The sequence below is a fragment of the Toxotes jaculatrix genome, chromosome 5 (genome assembly GCF_017976425.1).
Source record: "Toxotes jaculatrix isolate fToxJac2 chromosome 5, fToxJac2.pri, whole genome shotgun sequence".
Taxonomy (NCBI): domain Eukaryota; kingdom Metazoa; phylum Chordata; class Actinopteri; family Toxotidae; genus Toxotes; species Toxotes jaculatrix.
Window position 1 is genome coordinate 2,618,387 of NC_054398.1, and position 15,858 is coordinate 2,634,244.

Below are 15,858 nucleotides of genomic sequence, written 5' to 3' on the forward strand. Positions count from 1 at the left end.
TCAAGTAAAAAAAAAAAAAAAATCAAATAAAAATAAATAAAAAAATAAATAAATCATGGCCCATCCCACAGGAGCTGCAGAACCAGTTTAGTCACGCCCATGCTGTAATCACGCCCCCTCAGTGTTGGTTTTCGTTTGACAGCAGGGAAAGTTTGTTGGGGAGTCTCCGACACCGTGTGTGTTTCAGTCTCTGAATCTTTTGGGCTTCATTTCGACCGGGTCCCTCTGTATTTCCCCCTTAACGATGGAATAAGAAAGAACCATGGTGGTGAATTCGGTGCACTGGTTTCGCAAAGGTTTGCGGCTGCACGATAATCCGGCGTTGCAGGAGGCCCTCAATGGAGCGGACACGGTGCGCTGTGTTTATATCCTGGACCCGTGGTTTGCTGGCGCCGCCAACGTAGGAATCAACCGATGGAGGTTCGTAAATCGAGGCCTAACTCTGTCTGTGACACGTTTGACTTACATTTAACAGCGGTCGGATATAACCCATTATGTGAACACAGTTTACCAGGTCGCCATTTGTATGATTCAATGCCTCTGAACGTGCAGCGCTTGGAGTTTAGGCTTGGGCCTCCACTCCACGTCAGTTAGCTAACGCTAGCTTAAAATGGAGAGAATGACAAACCAAGACCCGCAGAAGAAACGGACAATTTTATAACGTTGTCCGTCGTATATCTGCATAGTCTCCCCGTCTGGAAGGAGAGCACATCTCACAGAATCAGTGCTATCCCCTGGTATGTTCGGCAGACACCAAGCAACTGTTGACGTTTCTAGTTACATAAAGTAAAGAAAGAAGGGGTTTACAATGTTCACTATAGCTGAACTTAGCTTACTGCATTTTGGTAGAAGAAACTGAAGCAAGGTCATGGTAATAACACTTAAAATCGCTGCTTAATAACAGGATTTTATTTAAGCTGGGCCTTGTTTTTTAATTATGTAAATAGCTAAAGATATAAAGTACGCCTAGCGCTTTGTTGTGGTCACCTTTGCCGCCGACAAGCAAAGCAGCACAGATCAGATTTGGTGAAGGCTTATTTTGCATGGCGTTATAATTATGATTTTCACATTTTTGCTGATAACCTGCACAAACTAGAATCAAAATACTTTTCCCCCTTGATTCTGGGGATTATTTTGCATCTTTTCCAAATGGGAGCCCACCCTCTCTGATCACATGATCTACTAGCATTTTGAGTGATGTCCACAACCTTCACTTCAAGTTTTCACAGGATTCAGATATGATTTAATCTTCATAGAATTGCACGCATGAAAAATCTGGACCACGCTGCACAGATGTTATTTTCTTTTTTATATTTTGTTCTGTTTTGGTCAATTAAGCATAAATCAAATGGATTTAAGCTATTGTAACTGAAGTCTTGGGTCATTTGGCTTCTAAAAAGTCCAGAAAGTTTATATATAGTGTGACTGCGTGTTTTCCCTGAAACTAAGATGACATGATCTACGGTCACGTCTCAGTCAGCAGATAAAATTTGGTTTTGACTGATCTAAAATCATGGAAGGTGGTAGAGATTTCATTCTTTTTTGAAGCACATTGTAGTGAGAGGTAAGAAGGTAAGATGATCTTGGAAAGAAAGTTGACCAAGAATCCGATAGTCATTCTGGCTGAGCTCCAGAGATCCTGAGTGGAGATGGGAGAAACTTCCAGTAGGACAACCATCACTGCAGCACTCCACCGCTCTGGGCTTTATGGCAGTCCTGTCCTCAGTGAAAGACACATGAAAGCTATCTGGATTTTGGAGTTTTCCAGACGGACTTTGGTGCTTTTTTCATTCTCTGGTCTGATGAAACTAAGATTGAACTGTTTAAGCATCATATCTGAAGGAAACAAGACACCGTCCATCATCTGTCGGGTACCATCCCAGAGGTGAAGCATGATAATGGTAGCATCATGCTGTGGAGGTGTTTGTCAGTGGCAGAGGCAGGGAGTGTGCTCATGGTTGAGGCAGCGCAGACACACCATTTCACTCTCTCTCCCATATACTGGCCACACACACACACACACACCACACTGAATGCTCCCAAAGAGACCGCGTTGCTCTGCTGTTTTTCCAGCAGTGTTAACTTTTAGCCTTGTTTTGGCGTCCATTATGTTGACTGAAGGCAAAGTTTGTCCACACATTATTTATTAGCCGACATGTACCCCCACATAATGTATCTGCTGATATCAGGCAGTATGTTGGTGTAGCTCTTATTACAGAGGTAGGTGGCAGCCTGTGGGAAGGAGTGAACTAATCCAACATGTTGACCTAACTTACATTAGGCTGGTTAGAGAGCCATAACTCTGATACTGTACTGATGGTTGATTGGAGCCTGGAAAACAGCATAAAGTTCACAGATGTGCTCAGTGTTAGTTGGTTCCACTGTTGCTGAATAGTGTTGACGTAAAGAACGTTTGCGCTTGTTGGTAACAAGCTGATTAGTCAAAATCGTGGTTGAAATTTTCAATCAAGGCTGTAAAATATTGTCATATAGATTTCATATCATGTTTCAGAGTTCACTGTAGTATGTAATTAATACATAAGATGTCATAAAACCGTTAAAACTGACCATAACGGTTTTACAGAGGCCATTTTGAGACCTTCAGCTTGTTTTTTTATGTCCAAATAACAATAGAAAACTAAAAAAACACTCAATTTACAATAATATAAATCATAAAAAAGCAGCGGATCCTAACATCAGAGAAGGTGCACCCTGCAGATGGTGTGTAGTACACCATTTCAGTGCTGTACAGAGGTGGTGTGTTATCGCTGTGGAGAGACACAATCAGCACCATCACAGCTGTGCACCCTGCTGCCCTGCGGGAGGGTAATATTTCTTACTAATTACATTTCCCTTATTTGTGTCTGTGTACAGGTTTCTGCTGGAGGCGCTGGAGGACCTGGACAACAGTCTGAAGAAGCTCAACTCCAGACTGTTTGTAATCAGAGGGCAGCCCACTGATGTTTTCCCAAGGCTTTTTAAGGTCTGTCGTCCTGCCCACCGCCTGTCCTTTCTGTCTGTCACAGTCCAAAACTTAAACAGCGCAAACACAGAGGTTCCTGACCAAAGGATCCACGTGATACAGACGTATGACTTTTGGAAACAAAGCTTTAAAAAACTATAGTGAACCTGTCCTCACTCAGAACAGTGTGTGAAACGGACGCCTGGCGTTAGCATCCATTGTTTGAATGGATTAAAGAACGTTACCCTTCTTTATTAAGGATGTCAGGCCAGTTTGGAATGTTAATCATGTTTTGGCTAAAATTCCTATTTTCCGCAGCTCAGCTCTGAATGCACGGTTTTCCTACACGGCTGCTGTGACAGTGAAGCAGGCATCACAGTGTATTCTGTGTGCTTTTAAAACGAGCCCAAAAAGGATGAATTTAAATTTAAATTAATTTAAAATCTAAAATAAAGTGTGTAATGCTACTAGCAGCTACATTTTAGCACAAAGCCGCTTTGAGTTTATGTTGTCATGGTACTCAGAGCAGCCATATGCACAACAAATAAACAACAGAAGAAAAGTGATAGCAGTTGAAACGTGTTTCCTTTCCTCTCTGCCCTGGCCATGTATCAGAGTCTGCTCTCCTTTGAATATTGTTTCCCTTCCTCCAGTGTAGCAGCAGGAGCAGTCGAAACTGCACACAACTATTCTGAGTCATGTTTAAGGTGTGTAACATTCACCTGTAGGGTAGCGAAGTCTGCCAGTCGAGTCAGGGAACAGGCCGTCTTAAAGCCAGGGTTTGCATTTTGGCTGTAACTGGAGGTATTTATCTTTGGCACAGCTGTTTGAACTTGTCTGAGCTCACAGTGTTGGTGTTAGGTTTGAGTTTGAAACAATATAAATATGGACAAGTTAATAATGCCCCAGTCTTTTCAGGACAGCAGTGTTGTTTAGAGGAGGCCTACATGTGGCCTGCACATCACTGCACAGCCAGTGACACTTAATACATACAGTGTAAACCTGACAGACTGTCACAGATAGCGTGATCATACTGCACTGAACCATATTAAAGAAGCTGCAGATGGTGTTAATATTTATGAGGAGATTTAGTTCCAGGCAGAGAGGAGCAAATCAGGCACGTGTCATCTCTGTACAGCAGCTGTTCGATAACACGCCGCTAATTTTACATCGTGTGCTACGGAAACCAAAGTCTGAAGGTTTTCATTCCAGCCCAACACATGGTCTGCTGCAGTAGCTCTGCCACCGAAAACATCACAACACTTATGAGCTCATGGAAGAAAAAAAGCCTGCCCCGCTATTTGATCTTGTGTTTTTATTGTTGTCATGTCTTCGAGCTTAGTGTGACTTTCAGCGCTCTGTGCTCCTTTCATGCTCAGTAAATTAGAGCAGATAATGACGATCCAGCCTTCATCACGGGCCATTTCCAGACCAGGTTCTGTCTCTTATGTTGCTTTCACGCAGACAAACGGTTGTGTGTTTGTTTGGTGTCAAAGCTGTCAGTCATTCTCTGATGCAGACAACAACAACAACAACAACAACAACAGGTTGAAAAGGGTTAGCTTGGTCTTCTTCCAAGTGGACTCTGGTGCATGTTTTTGTTTTTTGTGGTTTGAAAGTGAGGCAGAGGTAGATGTCAGTGAATTTAAAAGCCAAAACTACTGTGCAGATGCCAAACTGACCAATCAGTGAGTCGCATGTCAATGCATGTTCAAGATTTCAGAGACTTGTTTGTCACACTCATATTTTCAGTATGTGCAGTGAAATGTGGTTAAATTAACTGAGCCAACCTACAGACGAGAAAGCAGCAGCCATGTCCCTCTGTGTCCAAACTGTCCACGGTTAGCTGCTGCTTGAATGGACGTGTTGTACAAACAGTGACCTGATTTGGTGTGTGCACCATGTGCACCTTGATGAGCAGGATTACAGAAAGAACACTGAGAACCACGTTGAATCCAAACGTACCGCGACCGCTGAACCCAGTCTGCACACTCTGTTCTCGCCTTGCTGCCTTTCCAACAAACTCTTTGTCTTTCCCTCAGCGTTAACGTTTGTGCTCTGTCTCTCTGCCCCGCTGCAGGAGTGGAAAGTGACCAGGTTAACGTTTGAATATGACCCAGAGCCTTATGGGAAGGAGAGGGATGGCGCCATCATCAAGATGGCCCAAGAGTTTGGAGTGGAGACCATTGTCAGAAACTCACACACCCTCTACAATCTGGATAGGTTCGTAGTACACACACACACACACACACACACACACACACACACACACACACACACACACACACACACACACACACACACACACACACACACAGTCACACCTGCAGATCTTACACTGTAAAGGACCGTACCACTGTGTTTGTAGTTTCAGCTCCTTAATGATAAATCCTGTGTGCTGTACATTGTTGATGAGCGTTTTCAAATGCACAATGATTATTGGATCTTAGATAATCGGATGTGTTTACCTACTCTCCCAGACAGTGACTGATTTGAAGGAATGTTGATGGAAAATCAGTTACATTAGCCTTTGAGATTGAGAACTGCTGAGGTTTGGATTTATATGGAACTGAGAAGCTTCTTGGCTGAAGCCGTAGAAACGTTCTCTAAATGCTCCATCACAAGATTTAATCGAGATTCCGTTTATTTCGTTTGCACTGGCTTATGCCGAGAACCTTCCCCGAAACAGCAGTCCGCTCTTGTACAACGGCCCCGGGGTGTCATGTTTCTGGTTAGCACGGCTGAAACACTCAGAGAACAGCGTCAGCTCTCAGCTGTTGGTCATTTCGGAAAATCACTGATTGTCTTCAGTATTCAAGAGGATGCTGGAAAAAAAAAACAATCATTAAGTCTTTCCAGCAGCGCCTCGTGCAGCAGAGCCCTCCAGGGGTCATCTCACATTACTGCAGGTCACACCCCTGTCCATGTGCTGGGACAGGTGGCAGAGTGAGTAAGAGTGGAGGGAGCACCAACGGACTCTCCATGTATAAGCCCTGCTGTGTCTTGCCTTCTACATGGAGAGCATTCAGGCCAACACAGTGTTACAGCACTGTATTATGTAATGAAACTGAACAACTGTGTGTGTGTGTGTGTGTGTGTGTGTGTGTGTGTGTGTGTGTGTGTGTGTGTGTGTGTGGATGAGGCGGGAGGGAGTTTAGCGTTGTGTGAGTGCGCACGCTCAGCTGCAGGGTTTATATTGGTAGCTGTGGACATGTGCTCAGCTTACCGTACTCGCTCATACTGGTCACAGTGGATGAGCCAATAGGAAGCCACCCTGGCTGCAAATCCACCGACCGAGGATCCAGAACAGCCTCACAGATATAGACGGGTTGTATAAGATAGAAACTATAAATACGGAGCTGCACTGTCAGGCGCACTTACAAAACAGCCTGAAACGGAGCCGTTTAGGCTGAAATACAGAGCAGGGTCAGCTTACTAATTACTCACGTCAGTGTAGTTCAGTGATGGTTTTGGGTAAAAGCGGTTTTCTATCACTCATGGAATAATTTCAGCTGCTCACACTATGCTGCAGTTCAGCACAGTAGTAGCACAGCCCTGCTTTAATCCATCACAAGGTATTCAAAGGGCCAGATGTGAAATGCTGTGGATTTCTCAGGAGACCTGACACCTTTTTTTTTTTTTTTTTTTTAATAAATGATTTAAAATTATGACTTCTGTCACCCCGATTTGGGGTTAGAGGCCCACTGGTCTGATTCATCCACTGGTCAAACAATATCTGCACATTTCTGGAAACCACTGCAACTAAAATGTTTTTCTTGTTATAGTGTATAAGAGACACACAGGCACACGTGTGCTGTAAATCCTGTGTCCCCCCCCCCCCCCCCCCACAGGTGTTTGTCCTGGGAAAATGCCACGATCTCAGTGACTGGTATTCACACTGCTCTAGGTCACCATCTGACAACAATCACATGACCTCTCACCTGTTGCTACCTCCAGGACTTAACCCACTTGTTTTGTCCATCCTTCACTTTAGTATTGTAATGGACATTTTAGACTCAAGGTGTGTGTTTACATTAGCTGCACAGTTTTAATGAAATTCCACCATAAGCATCATATCAAAGGTTAAGATCGACTTTTACCTTTATATAGTTATATTTTTATACATTTTCTGTGTTTGCTTACGATGTGTGAACAGAACATTGCCGCTGACCAGAGCTGTTACATAAGTTCAGCTGTATAAAGCTCTGCCTTTTTATCTTTTCTGTATTGATGACAGGATTATAGAGATGAACAACAACAACCCTCCTCTGACATTTAAGCGGTTTCAGACCATTGTGAGCCGACTGGAGTTGCCCAGGAGACCCCTGCCTCCCATCACCAGGCAGCAGATGGACAAATGTCAGACTAAAATAGCCGACAACCACGACCAGCTATACAGTATACCTTCACTGGAAGAACTAGGTACACACACGACAGTAATACAACAGCTGGAGGATCAATTATTATTATTATTAGGTTTGATTTGATAAATAATTCTACTTTACTGTGCTTACTTACTTTACTTGGTTCATGAGGTAACAGCTGCTTTGTATTTGACCTCGTCTCCATGCAAACATGTGCCCAGGTTTCAGGACGGAGGGTTTACCTCCAGCTGTGTGGCGGGGAGGAGAATCAGAAGCCTTGGATAGGCTCAACAAACATCTGGACAAGAAGGTAAACCAGAGGCTGATGTTAAAACCCTGTTACTGGTCTAATCCCGAAGGTTTACCAGCACCAACAGAATGGCTATTATTGTTTTCACATTGTGTTTTCACCTAGTGTTGCTATCAGGAGGAGTGAGTAAGCTTAGGATTAACGTCGGTCCATCTAAATTGCCGACATGTTAGATGTAACGTTATATATATATCTCCTCTCAAACTGAACCCAGAGAATGAAGAGTACGTTAGTGAACAGGTGAATGAACGGGTGAATGAACAGGTGAATGAATCCACCTTCTGAATGACTCGCTGCTCTGCTCTGTTCAGACACACAGAGTTTGGAAATGCTAACTGGATTCACTGAGGTGAGTCAGCCTGTGCTGCAGAGAGCAGAGGGAACACGGACACGTTGCGAGAGACACCTGTAACCATGGCAACTGTACACAAAAGATAACGACAGCTGCAGCCTCAAAATGCAGTGAAGATATAAAAATGAAAAACGTATGATGAAGATGAGGCTAAACATTAAGACTAAAACTAAATGAAAACCAGAGGCTAAAATTAGCTCTGCTTTGAAGAGAGCTGTGTATCTGCTGTTGTTGAAAAGGTGCATTAAAGTGAATTTATCAGGACGTCAGGTAAACGTGGAGGAAGCGGTGTATTTGAAACACACGGTAGAAACAGCGAGTTAAAACAGGAGCAAGACTGAAAGAGCCAGAGTCCTTTTACGTGGAATCTCAGATGATCACCTGAACGTCCTCACTGTGTCTGTCCGTACAGGTGTGGGTGGCCAACTTCGAACACCCTCGGGTCAACACATGCTCTCTGTACGCCAGTCCTACCGGCCTCAGCCCCTACCTGCGCTTTGGCTGTCTGTCCTGTAGGGTTTTGTACTACAACCTCAGAGAGCTCTACATGAAGGTACTGTGGAATTGGTAACTTTGACTGTAAAATTTGGAATCACAGCTTCTGAACTCCTCCTCACACTCACCTGTTCTTTTCCTCTTCCTCTCTCATTCTCCCCCTCAGCTCCGTAAGCGCTGCAGTCCTCCTCTGTCCCTGTTTGGCCAGTTGTTATGGAGGGAGTTCTTCTACACAGCTGCCACCAACAACCCAAACTTCGACCGCATGGAGGGAAACCCCATCTGTGTTCAGGTGGGCCTTTGCACCGCTCTGTTCAAAAGAAGAGGCTCACACTTAACGAAGAAGAAACTTATGAGCAACTGTTATTGCATGTTTTTAATGTACTTTCGAAAGGATAATTTAATATTGAACCTTTTTACTTGAATGTCGTGTTCGTTCCTCATCACCATCGTCCCACGAGAAACATCTTTTCAGACACAGACCCTTATTGATCTTTTGAGTGATAAACAGAGTTAGACTTATTAAGAACAGATTAAAAAGGCTTTGTTTCCTGTACAGAGAAAGAAGAACATATAGTTAATATCTCTTTCCTGTGTCACACTTTTGCCCTCAGATCCCATGGGACCAGAATCCAGAGGCACTGGCCAAGTGGGCTGAGGGTCGGACTGGTTTTCCCTGGATCGACGCCATCATGACCCAGCTGAGACAGGAGGGCTGGATCCACCACTTGGCCCGACACGCCGTGGCCTGTTTCCTCACCAGGGGAGACCTGTGGATCAGCTGGGAGAGCGGCATGAAGGTATGACAGAGCAGCTTTTAGTTTAGTGGTCTCAAACACAGACCTGCTGTCTGACAGGTGGAGAACACGTACATCTGGTTTGCTTTTACACCGTCCTGTTTGCCAGCATCGGTGACTCTTTGTCCCAAGTTCCCTGCAGGACAAATTGTGAGTAAACATCATGTGGTCAGCATTGTGTGAATGTGTGTGTGTGTGTGTTCTTGCAGGTGTTTGAGGAGCTGCTCCTGGATGCAGACTGGAGTGTAAATGCAGGCAGCTGGATGTGGCTGTCCTGCAGTGCCTTCTTTCAGCAGTTCTTCCACTGCTACTGTCCTGTCGGCTTTGGAAGGAGAACTGACCCATCAGGAGACTACATCAGGTGGACTTTATACTGCTTCTCCTACAGTGTCTCCTATAAGAATCACTTAATATCATTTTCCATAATAAATTTCTGCAGACTCTTTGGTCTGTGAGCTGTAAACTGCCTGGATATGCTTTTAAACATCAACAGAAAACAGGATAAAAGTTGAAACGGTTTTCTTCTGAAATTTCCTGCAGGCGTTACATCCCCATTTTGAAGGATTATCCGAACCGGTACATCTACGAGCCATGGAACGCCCCGGAGTCGGTCCAGAAGGCAGCCAACTGTGTGGTCGGGGTGGATTATCCCAAACCCATGATCAACCACGCAGAGGGCAGCAGGCTCAACATCGAGAGGATGAAACAAGTTTACCAGCAACTCTCCCATTACAGAGGACTCAGTAAGTCAGCTGACACTGTGAGCAATCATCCACCACAGGTAGAGTTCACATGCTGGTTCTATTGTCTGCCATAGCAGGACCAGCAGACCGTGATTCTTTGTTTGTCTAGCTCTCCGTGCTGTAGTACAATCATATCACAGTGAACTTAAATGTGCGTGTGTGTCAGGTTTACTGGCATCAGTACCAACGATCCAGGAGGAGGCTGAGCCGCCAATGACTGATGAGTCCCAGACCAGCAGTGGCCCAGGTATCAGGAAACAGTAAAATCAAGATTCATATCGTCCTGATCGGGATTTAGAAATTATCAGATGATTATTACTCAGCTTCATGTATCACAGGCAGACTCTACACAGCTCTGCACGTGCTCATTTCTTTTCTCCCACTTTCCTAGATTCTCCTCCCAGAGATCCTGTTGACAGTGAAGCAGCTGGCTGCTCTACAGCTCCTGACTCGTCCACAGTCTGTACATCAGCCACCTACGCCCCTCATCCAGCCCCGGGGGACACACCGAACAGTCACCCACCGCTGGCACCGCCCTGCACCTCTTCAATCTCTCACACGCAGCCCTCTGCGGCCGTAACATCTACATCTGCCAGCCACCCCCCGTCCGCGGCAGCTGCTTCCTCCCCAGCTTCGACACCGATCCAGAGCCCCCTGTCAAGGTCAAAACCTTCCTCCCCTTCCTCTTCTTGTCCCACCTTGTCCCCATCCCCCAGTCCGGCCGCGACCCCGGCTCAGACTTTTCCGAAGAGGAAGGGCCTCGGCCGCAAGGTGCGTCGCAGCCAGAGGCAGCGAGGGCGACAGAGCGGCACTCCGTCGGGCAGGGAGGGAGAGAGGAGAGCAGAGGAGGAGGAGAGGGAGGAAACAAGAGGGGAGGAGAGGATGGAGGAGGATGTTGAGCAGGATGAGGAGAGAATGGAAGAGGAGACGTCTGGAGAAACAGCAGGACATCAGCAGCATGAAGGCACATGGTACAGTATCTTCATTAACACTTAATGTAAAATATTTTCTGGACAGAATGATTGTTCATATGGAAACGTCGGTGTTTGGACACAGCAAAGCCTCAGCTGCAGTGTTTTTGAAACAACATGTTAAAGGAACAGTTCAGTGTTTTTGGAAATATGCTTATTGGGTCTCTTTTGGGAGTGAGATGAAAAGACTCATGTCTGTGCGCAGAGCTGGAATCAGGACATGGGTAGCTGAGCTCGGCATGAAGGCTGGAGGCGGGGTTAAACATCTGTCTTGTCCTGTCTCTCTCCATCGTGAGAACAAATCAGCTTCCTGCTCCTCTAAAATTAACACGTACAGTGGCAGCACTTAAAAGCGTCAGACCTTTCCACCTCTTCCCAGCGGCGCTGCTGCGATAAGAGTGCAGTGTCTTTGAACTCATCACTGGACTCCCTGAATGCATCATGCTGTTCTCTTCTCTGCCAGCAGAGGCTGCTAAGCCTCTCCGTCATCACTGCACTGTGTTGATGCAGAGTAGACCCACAGCAGCCTGAGAGCAGTCCCTCCATTACAGTACGCGATGTAGGCTGCAGTTAAGAAGACAACTTCTCTGAGCACTGTTCAGTTTGAATGTGTTAGATCACACAGCTGCTGTCGTGTGCACATTCACATTGACTTTGTCAGCAGATGATTTGCTCATAGATTTTTTTTTTTCCCAGCCAGCCCTGCACTTTGCCACCTTCTCACCAAACTTCCTCTATTTTACTCTAAAGTATCTCAATAAAGCTCGGCCACATACTGTATGAGACACCTGAGAGCTCAGTTTGATGGATGACCTTGGTGAAGTGCCTGTAGTGTTACATGCCTCTGTCAGTCACTGACAACCTGCAGGATCGGAGTTCTGACACTGTGCTCTCTGCTCTGGTTTCTGTTTCAGGTGGAGTTAAAGAGCTCAGTCTTCAAACAATTCATGCCGGACAACTGGACACATAAAGACACGCGAGGAACAGTGTAATGGACACGTGGACGACATACATATATGCACAAACATATGTACAACACAAAGTGGAAGCAGTACAAAAGCATCTTACTCACAGTTACTCCAGTTAGAAAAAAAAAAGGAAATATTTTCTATGCAAGCGCTTAATAATAAGTCATCTAAAAAACATGCGTCATTTTAACTTCTTAGAACAGAATCAGATTAAAAACAAATTCTTATTTGAGGAAATTAAGGTTATAATCCTAAAAAAAAGTATTTAAGATGAGTAATGAGTAATCTTCTCTTGTACAGTTCCATCTCTGAGACACTCACAGCTCACGAGGAGAAACGTAGATGCAGATCTTAGACATATCCAGGTTGAACCCATACACCGTAGTGCGGCTGTCCGCAGTAGAACCTCTCTGCTCGTCCTACGGCTTCTACAGATGTCCTCTTCTTAGACAAAAGGTAGTTCAGGAGTCTGACACACTGTCCTGCCTCAGCACCAGAACCTCTCTCTGCTCTGCCGTTCTATGTTCTGGGGAGGAAAAGTGATTCAGAGTCATCTGATAGTGTTGTGTATTTTCACATTTAGCAGTAATGATTTTGCAGGAATTGTGGTTCATGAGGTTTTATGAGTGGTGGGTAACAACAGAGTCCCAGAGTGACAGTCAGAGCCAGGTCATCCTGGGTCCAGGTCTGTTCCTCTTACGTAGAGAGGCTGGCAGGAACACTGCTTCAGACAGATCTACTCACCTGCAGTGAGACGTATGAAAACATCTTTTTAGGTTGTTTGCATTAAGGAGGAGGCACTGATTTCTGTTCAGCACAGTGATGGAGAAAGCTGACGTCTGAAAAAGGAAATGGAGGGTATTTCTGTTCATGTGACCCTGATGATTTCATTCAGGACATTTCCCTGGTTTTACAACATGAAAACAAAAACACCAGAGAACACTATTAAAACTACATAAACTACATGTTAATATGTAAATGCACAACATGAATGTTTTGGAAAATATCTGGTGTTTTTTGTTTTGTTTTTGTTTTTTTCTTCTTTTTTGCGGTTAATTAGGGAACATGACATTTTATAGCGCACCCTAAATCATAAATATCCTGTCTGTCTCGGAGGGTCACAGGCACGTGAAGGTATAGCAGATTGCTAATTGAAACGATGTAAATGAACGAGACAGATTAATTTAGACACTGTAGCTGCAGCACAGCGGATAATGAAGGTAAGTCTGCGAGACCAAAAAGTTTTTGCATTTGCCGTATTTTTCTCTGGCAACCGAAAATGCTGCTTGTGTGGAAAGAATGTAGAGAAAAAAACTGGCGTGTTGTTCTCCCCATATGTTTAACAGAGTCTGTATATAAAGTATGTAAAACCATAACCTGTCTGCTTACTAATGGTCTGATGGAGGGGGTTTCACAAAGGCTGGTACCTGCAACTAAAAAGTGTTTTCATAATCTCTTTTTGACTAATAATGATTCCAGTGTTTCTTTAAATGCGTTAAATACCTGAATATTTTGTCCAGTTACAAGATCAGAAAAGCTAAAATCAGCAAATTCTTTTGGCTCTTTTGCTTGAAAAGGTACCAAAGTGATTATCAGCATTTGCTGATGAATTGACTAATTAACTAACTGACTAATTGTTTCAGCAGTAACATGTGATGTTCAACTTCAGGATCCCAAAAAGTTATTTCAGAGGTTGTACAGATTGACAGAAAATATTGTCAGAAAATCAGTGACAGTAGTTTGATGAGTTTTCCCACTAAGGTTTGAAACATGGAATTAAACCAACCAGATGAGCTTATTTTTGGAGAAGCCATATTTCTTGAAGAGGTTTTTCTGATTGGATCAGAACTTTTTTTTTTTTTCAATCACTGTAGTTATTTCATCCTCTGCGTTGTTTTAGTCTCAAGTTTTGATTTCTCTCAAACCAAAAACTGGACGCCAAGAAAAGACAGAAATGTGCAAATGCAGATTTTTTTTTTTTTCCCAACTTTAACCCTCAGTGCAGGATAAGAAAGCCACAGTCACAGTCTGACTTTGTGAAACCCCCTCATTGTTGCCTCGATGGGTCAAAGTTTCCCCAAAGAGGGATCATGGATTTTTAAAGACAAACGTAGCCGGTGTAGGAGTCGTACTGTTGGTGTTCGGGACAAGTAGCAACTGTAAAGTTTGAATCTTAGAAGGTAAAAGGACAAATCAGTCAGTGGGACGCCCAGTTCAGCCTCTCAGGGCAGCACTGGTCTAACCACAGGTTAGAAACACTCCCAGTTCCCACTTATCCTGAACACAACACGAGCCCTGATCAGAGGCTTGTGTTTTACTGTACATTCCAACTAACAACAGTATAATGCCTGCAGGGCCAAAGGTCTGTCTGAGAACTGTGGGCTACATGGATATTTATTTGTTTTGTATTGTACAAAAAGAGTTTATTTTCATTAAAATTGCTGAAGGAATTGTGATTGAAAGGAGAGTTCACGGTGTGCCTTCTGTTTCTGTCACGTGGTCAGTTCCTGCGTAACACATTCAAATGTTTCAGTGAATTTTAACTTCTGATTTGATGAACTTGTACCTGATTGTACTGAAAGTGGTTTAACGTGATGGAGCCGTTCTTCAATCACAAGCTGCTTCACCTTCAGAGAGGAGAAATGTTCAAATCAATCAGTCCTTTCTCAATCTAGGTTTTTTTATTTAGAGATTCCGTTCATATTAAGTACTGTATGTTTCTTGAAATCATCACAAACAGTTTGTACCAGACCCTGACCAAAAAAAGTGTCCAGACCAATATATCTGTAAAAACATCCGAGTGCAGAAATTCCAAAGATACAGTCTCTCTCCTAAGTCACCCTCCATGAGGCTTTCAGGCTTTTCATTGATGGTGACTCACGGTGCTTTGGATCCTTTGTGTTTCAGTGATGAGATTCTGTGGGAGACGAGGAAACCTTCACAGTCTTCTCACAACAAAGACTACACCATGTTCACTTTACCCACGCTCAATTTACATTTTGGTCATCAGGGGACGTCAGAGTGTTTTATCCGGAGGTCCTTTTTAGTGGTGCTAAAACGTCCAGGCTAATCCGTCCATCGTAACGTTTATTAGACATCTTTTGGAAAGAAACAAGAACGGGCAGTTCAACAGTGATCAACATGGTGCTGTGCAAAGTTTAAACACACTAGATTCTTGTCTATTCTGTCTTGAACTATCTTCAGAGACAAGAAGAACAAGCAGTCCTGCAGCCGATGGTCCGTCCCCCACAGAGCCCTGATCTTGACATCACAGTGTGGGATTACGTGAAGAGACAGAGGACAGTGAGACAGACTAAATCCACAGAAGAACTGTGGCAAGTTCTTTAAGATGTTTGCCGGACCTGACTGTGAGTAAGTGTGCCATGCACATTAAACCATTTCCTGTGAATGAGCATTTCTTACCCTTGTAACATAGATAGTCATAGATCTGGCAAATGTTCTTCAGAAAAAGTTGTTGATCTTGAATGTCCTGCCTCTTCTGGATTCTCTAATGATGTTCCCAGAGAAATACTGAAGAGAATTCACAGTTTGCAGCTACACTACACTTCCACTCTTCAAAGTCACATGATTTTGTTCAATTTTGCTTTAATTGCTACGTCTCTAAACTATTCGCAAATGGTTCAGCAACATCTTGGCAGATTCTACATTTACTGTTGTGTCTTTCACAGCTCTGAAAAAAAAATGTGAGAAGAAGAAAAAGGGAAAGGAAGATATCTGCTCCTTGATGATGGATGAAATGTTCATCCACCAGCAAACTGAATTTAGGAGCGGCTGATGGCTGAATGACCGGGTTGTCAATAAATTACCAAATATCTGTTGGCTGGCTGGTGCTCTGAAACCCTATCTGAGTGTTTTGTTTGTTAACTGCTCAGTTA

The 15,858-nt window shown here is 44.0% G+C and overlaps 1 protein-coding gene across 1 annotated transcript; it reads left to right on the top strand.

Moving 5' to 3' along the window:
• The first annotated feature begins 132 nt into the window (after window positions 1–132).
• cry2 (cryptochrome circadian regulator 2) lies at window positions 133–13,010 on the top strand. The gene is made up of 13 exons (XM_041037991.1): window positions 133–420; window positions 2,875–2,983; window positions 5,043–5,185; window positions 7,200–7,384; window positions 7,548–7,636; window positions 8,401–8,541; window positions 8,650–8,775; window positions 9,098–9,283; window positions 9,490–9,641; window positions 9,821–10,023; window positions 10,190–10,270; window positions 10,415–10,994; window positions 11,909–13,010. Exons 1-13 carry the CDS (start codon window positions 263–265, stop codon window positions 11,916–11,918), a joined length of 2,163 nt encoding a protein of 720 aa, XP_040893925.1. The 5' UTR covers window positions 133–262; the 3' UTR covers window positions 11,919–13,010.
• Window positions 13,011–15,858: the final 2,848 nt, after the last annotated feature.

Excerpts from the sequence above, each read along its gene's own strand:
- cry2 (XM_041037991.1), top strand. The coding sequence starts at position 263 with ATGGTGGTGAATTCGGTGCACTGGTTTCGCAAAGGTTTGCGGCTGCAC. Across the intron at positions 2,984-5,042 it reads TTTTCCCAAGGCTTTTTAAG|GAGTGGAAAGTGACCAGGTT; the intron begins GTCTGTCGTCCT and ends GCCCCGCTGCAG. Across the intron at positions 10,271-10,414 it reads CCAGACCAGCAGTGGCCCAG|ATTCTCCTCCCAGAGATCCT; the intron begins GTATCAGGAAAC and ends CCACTTTCCTAG.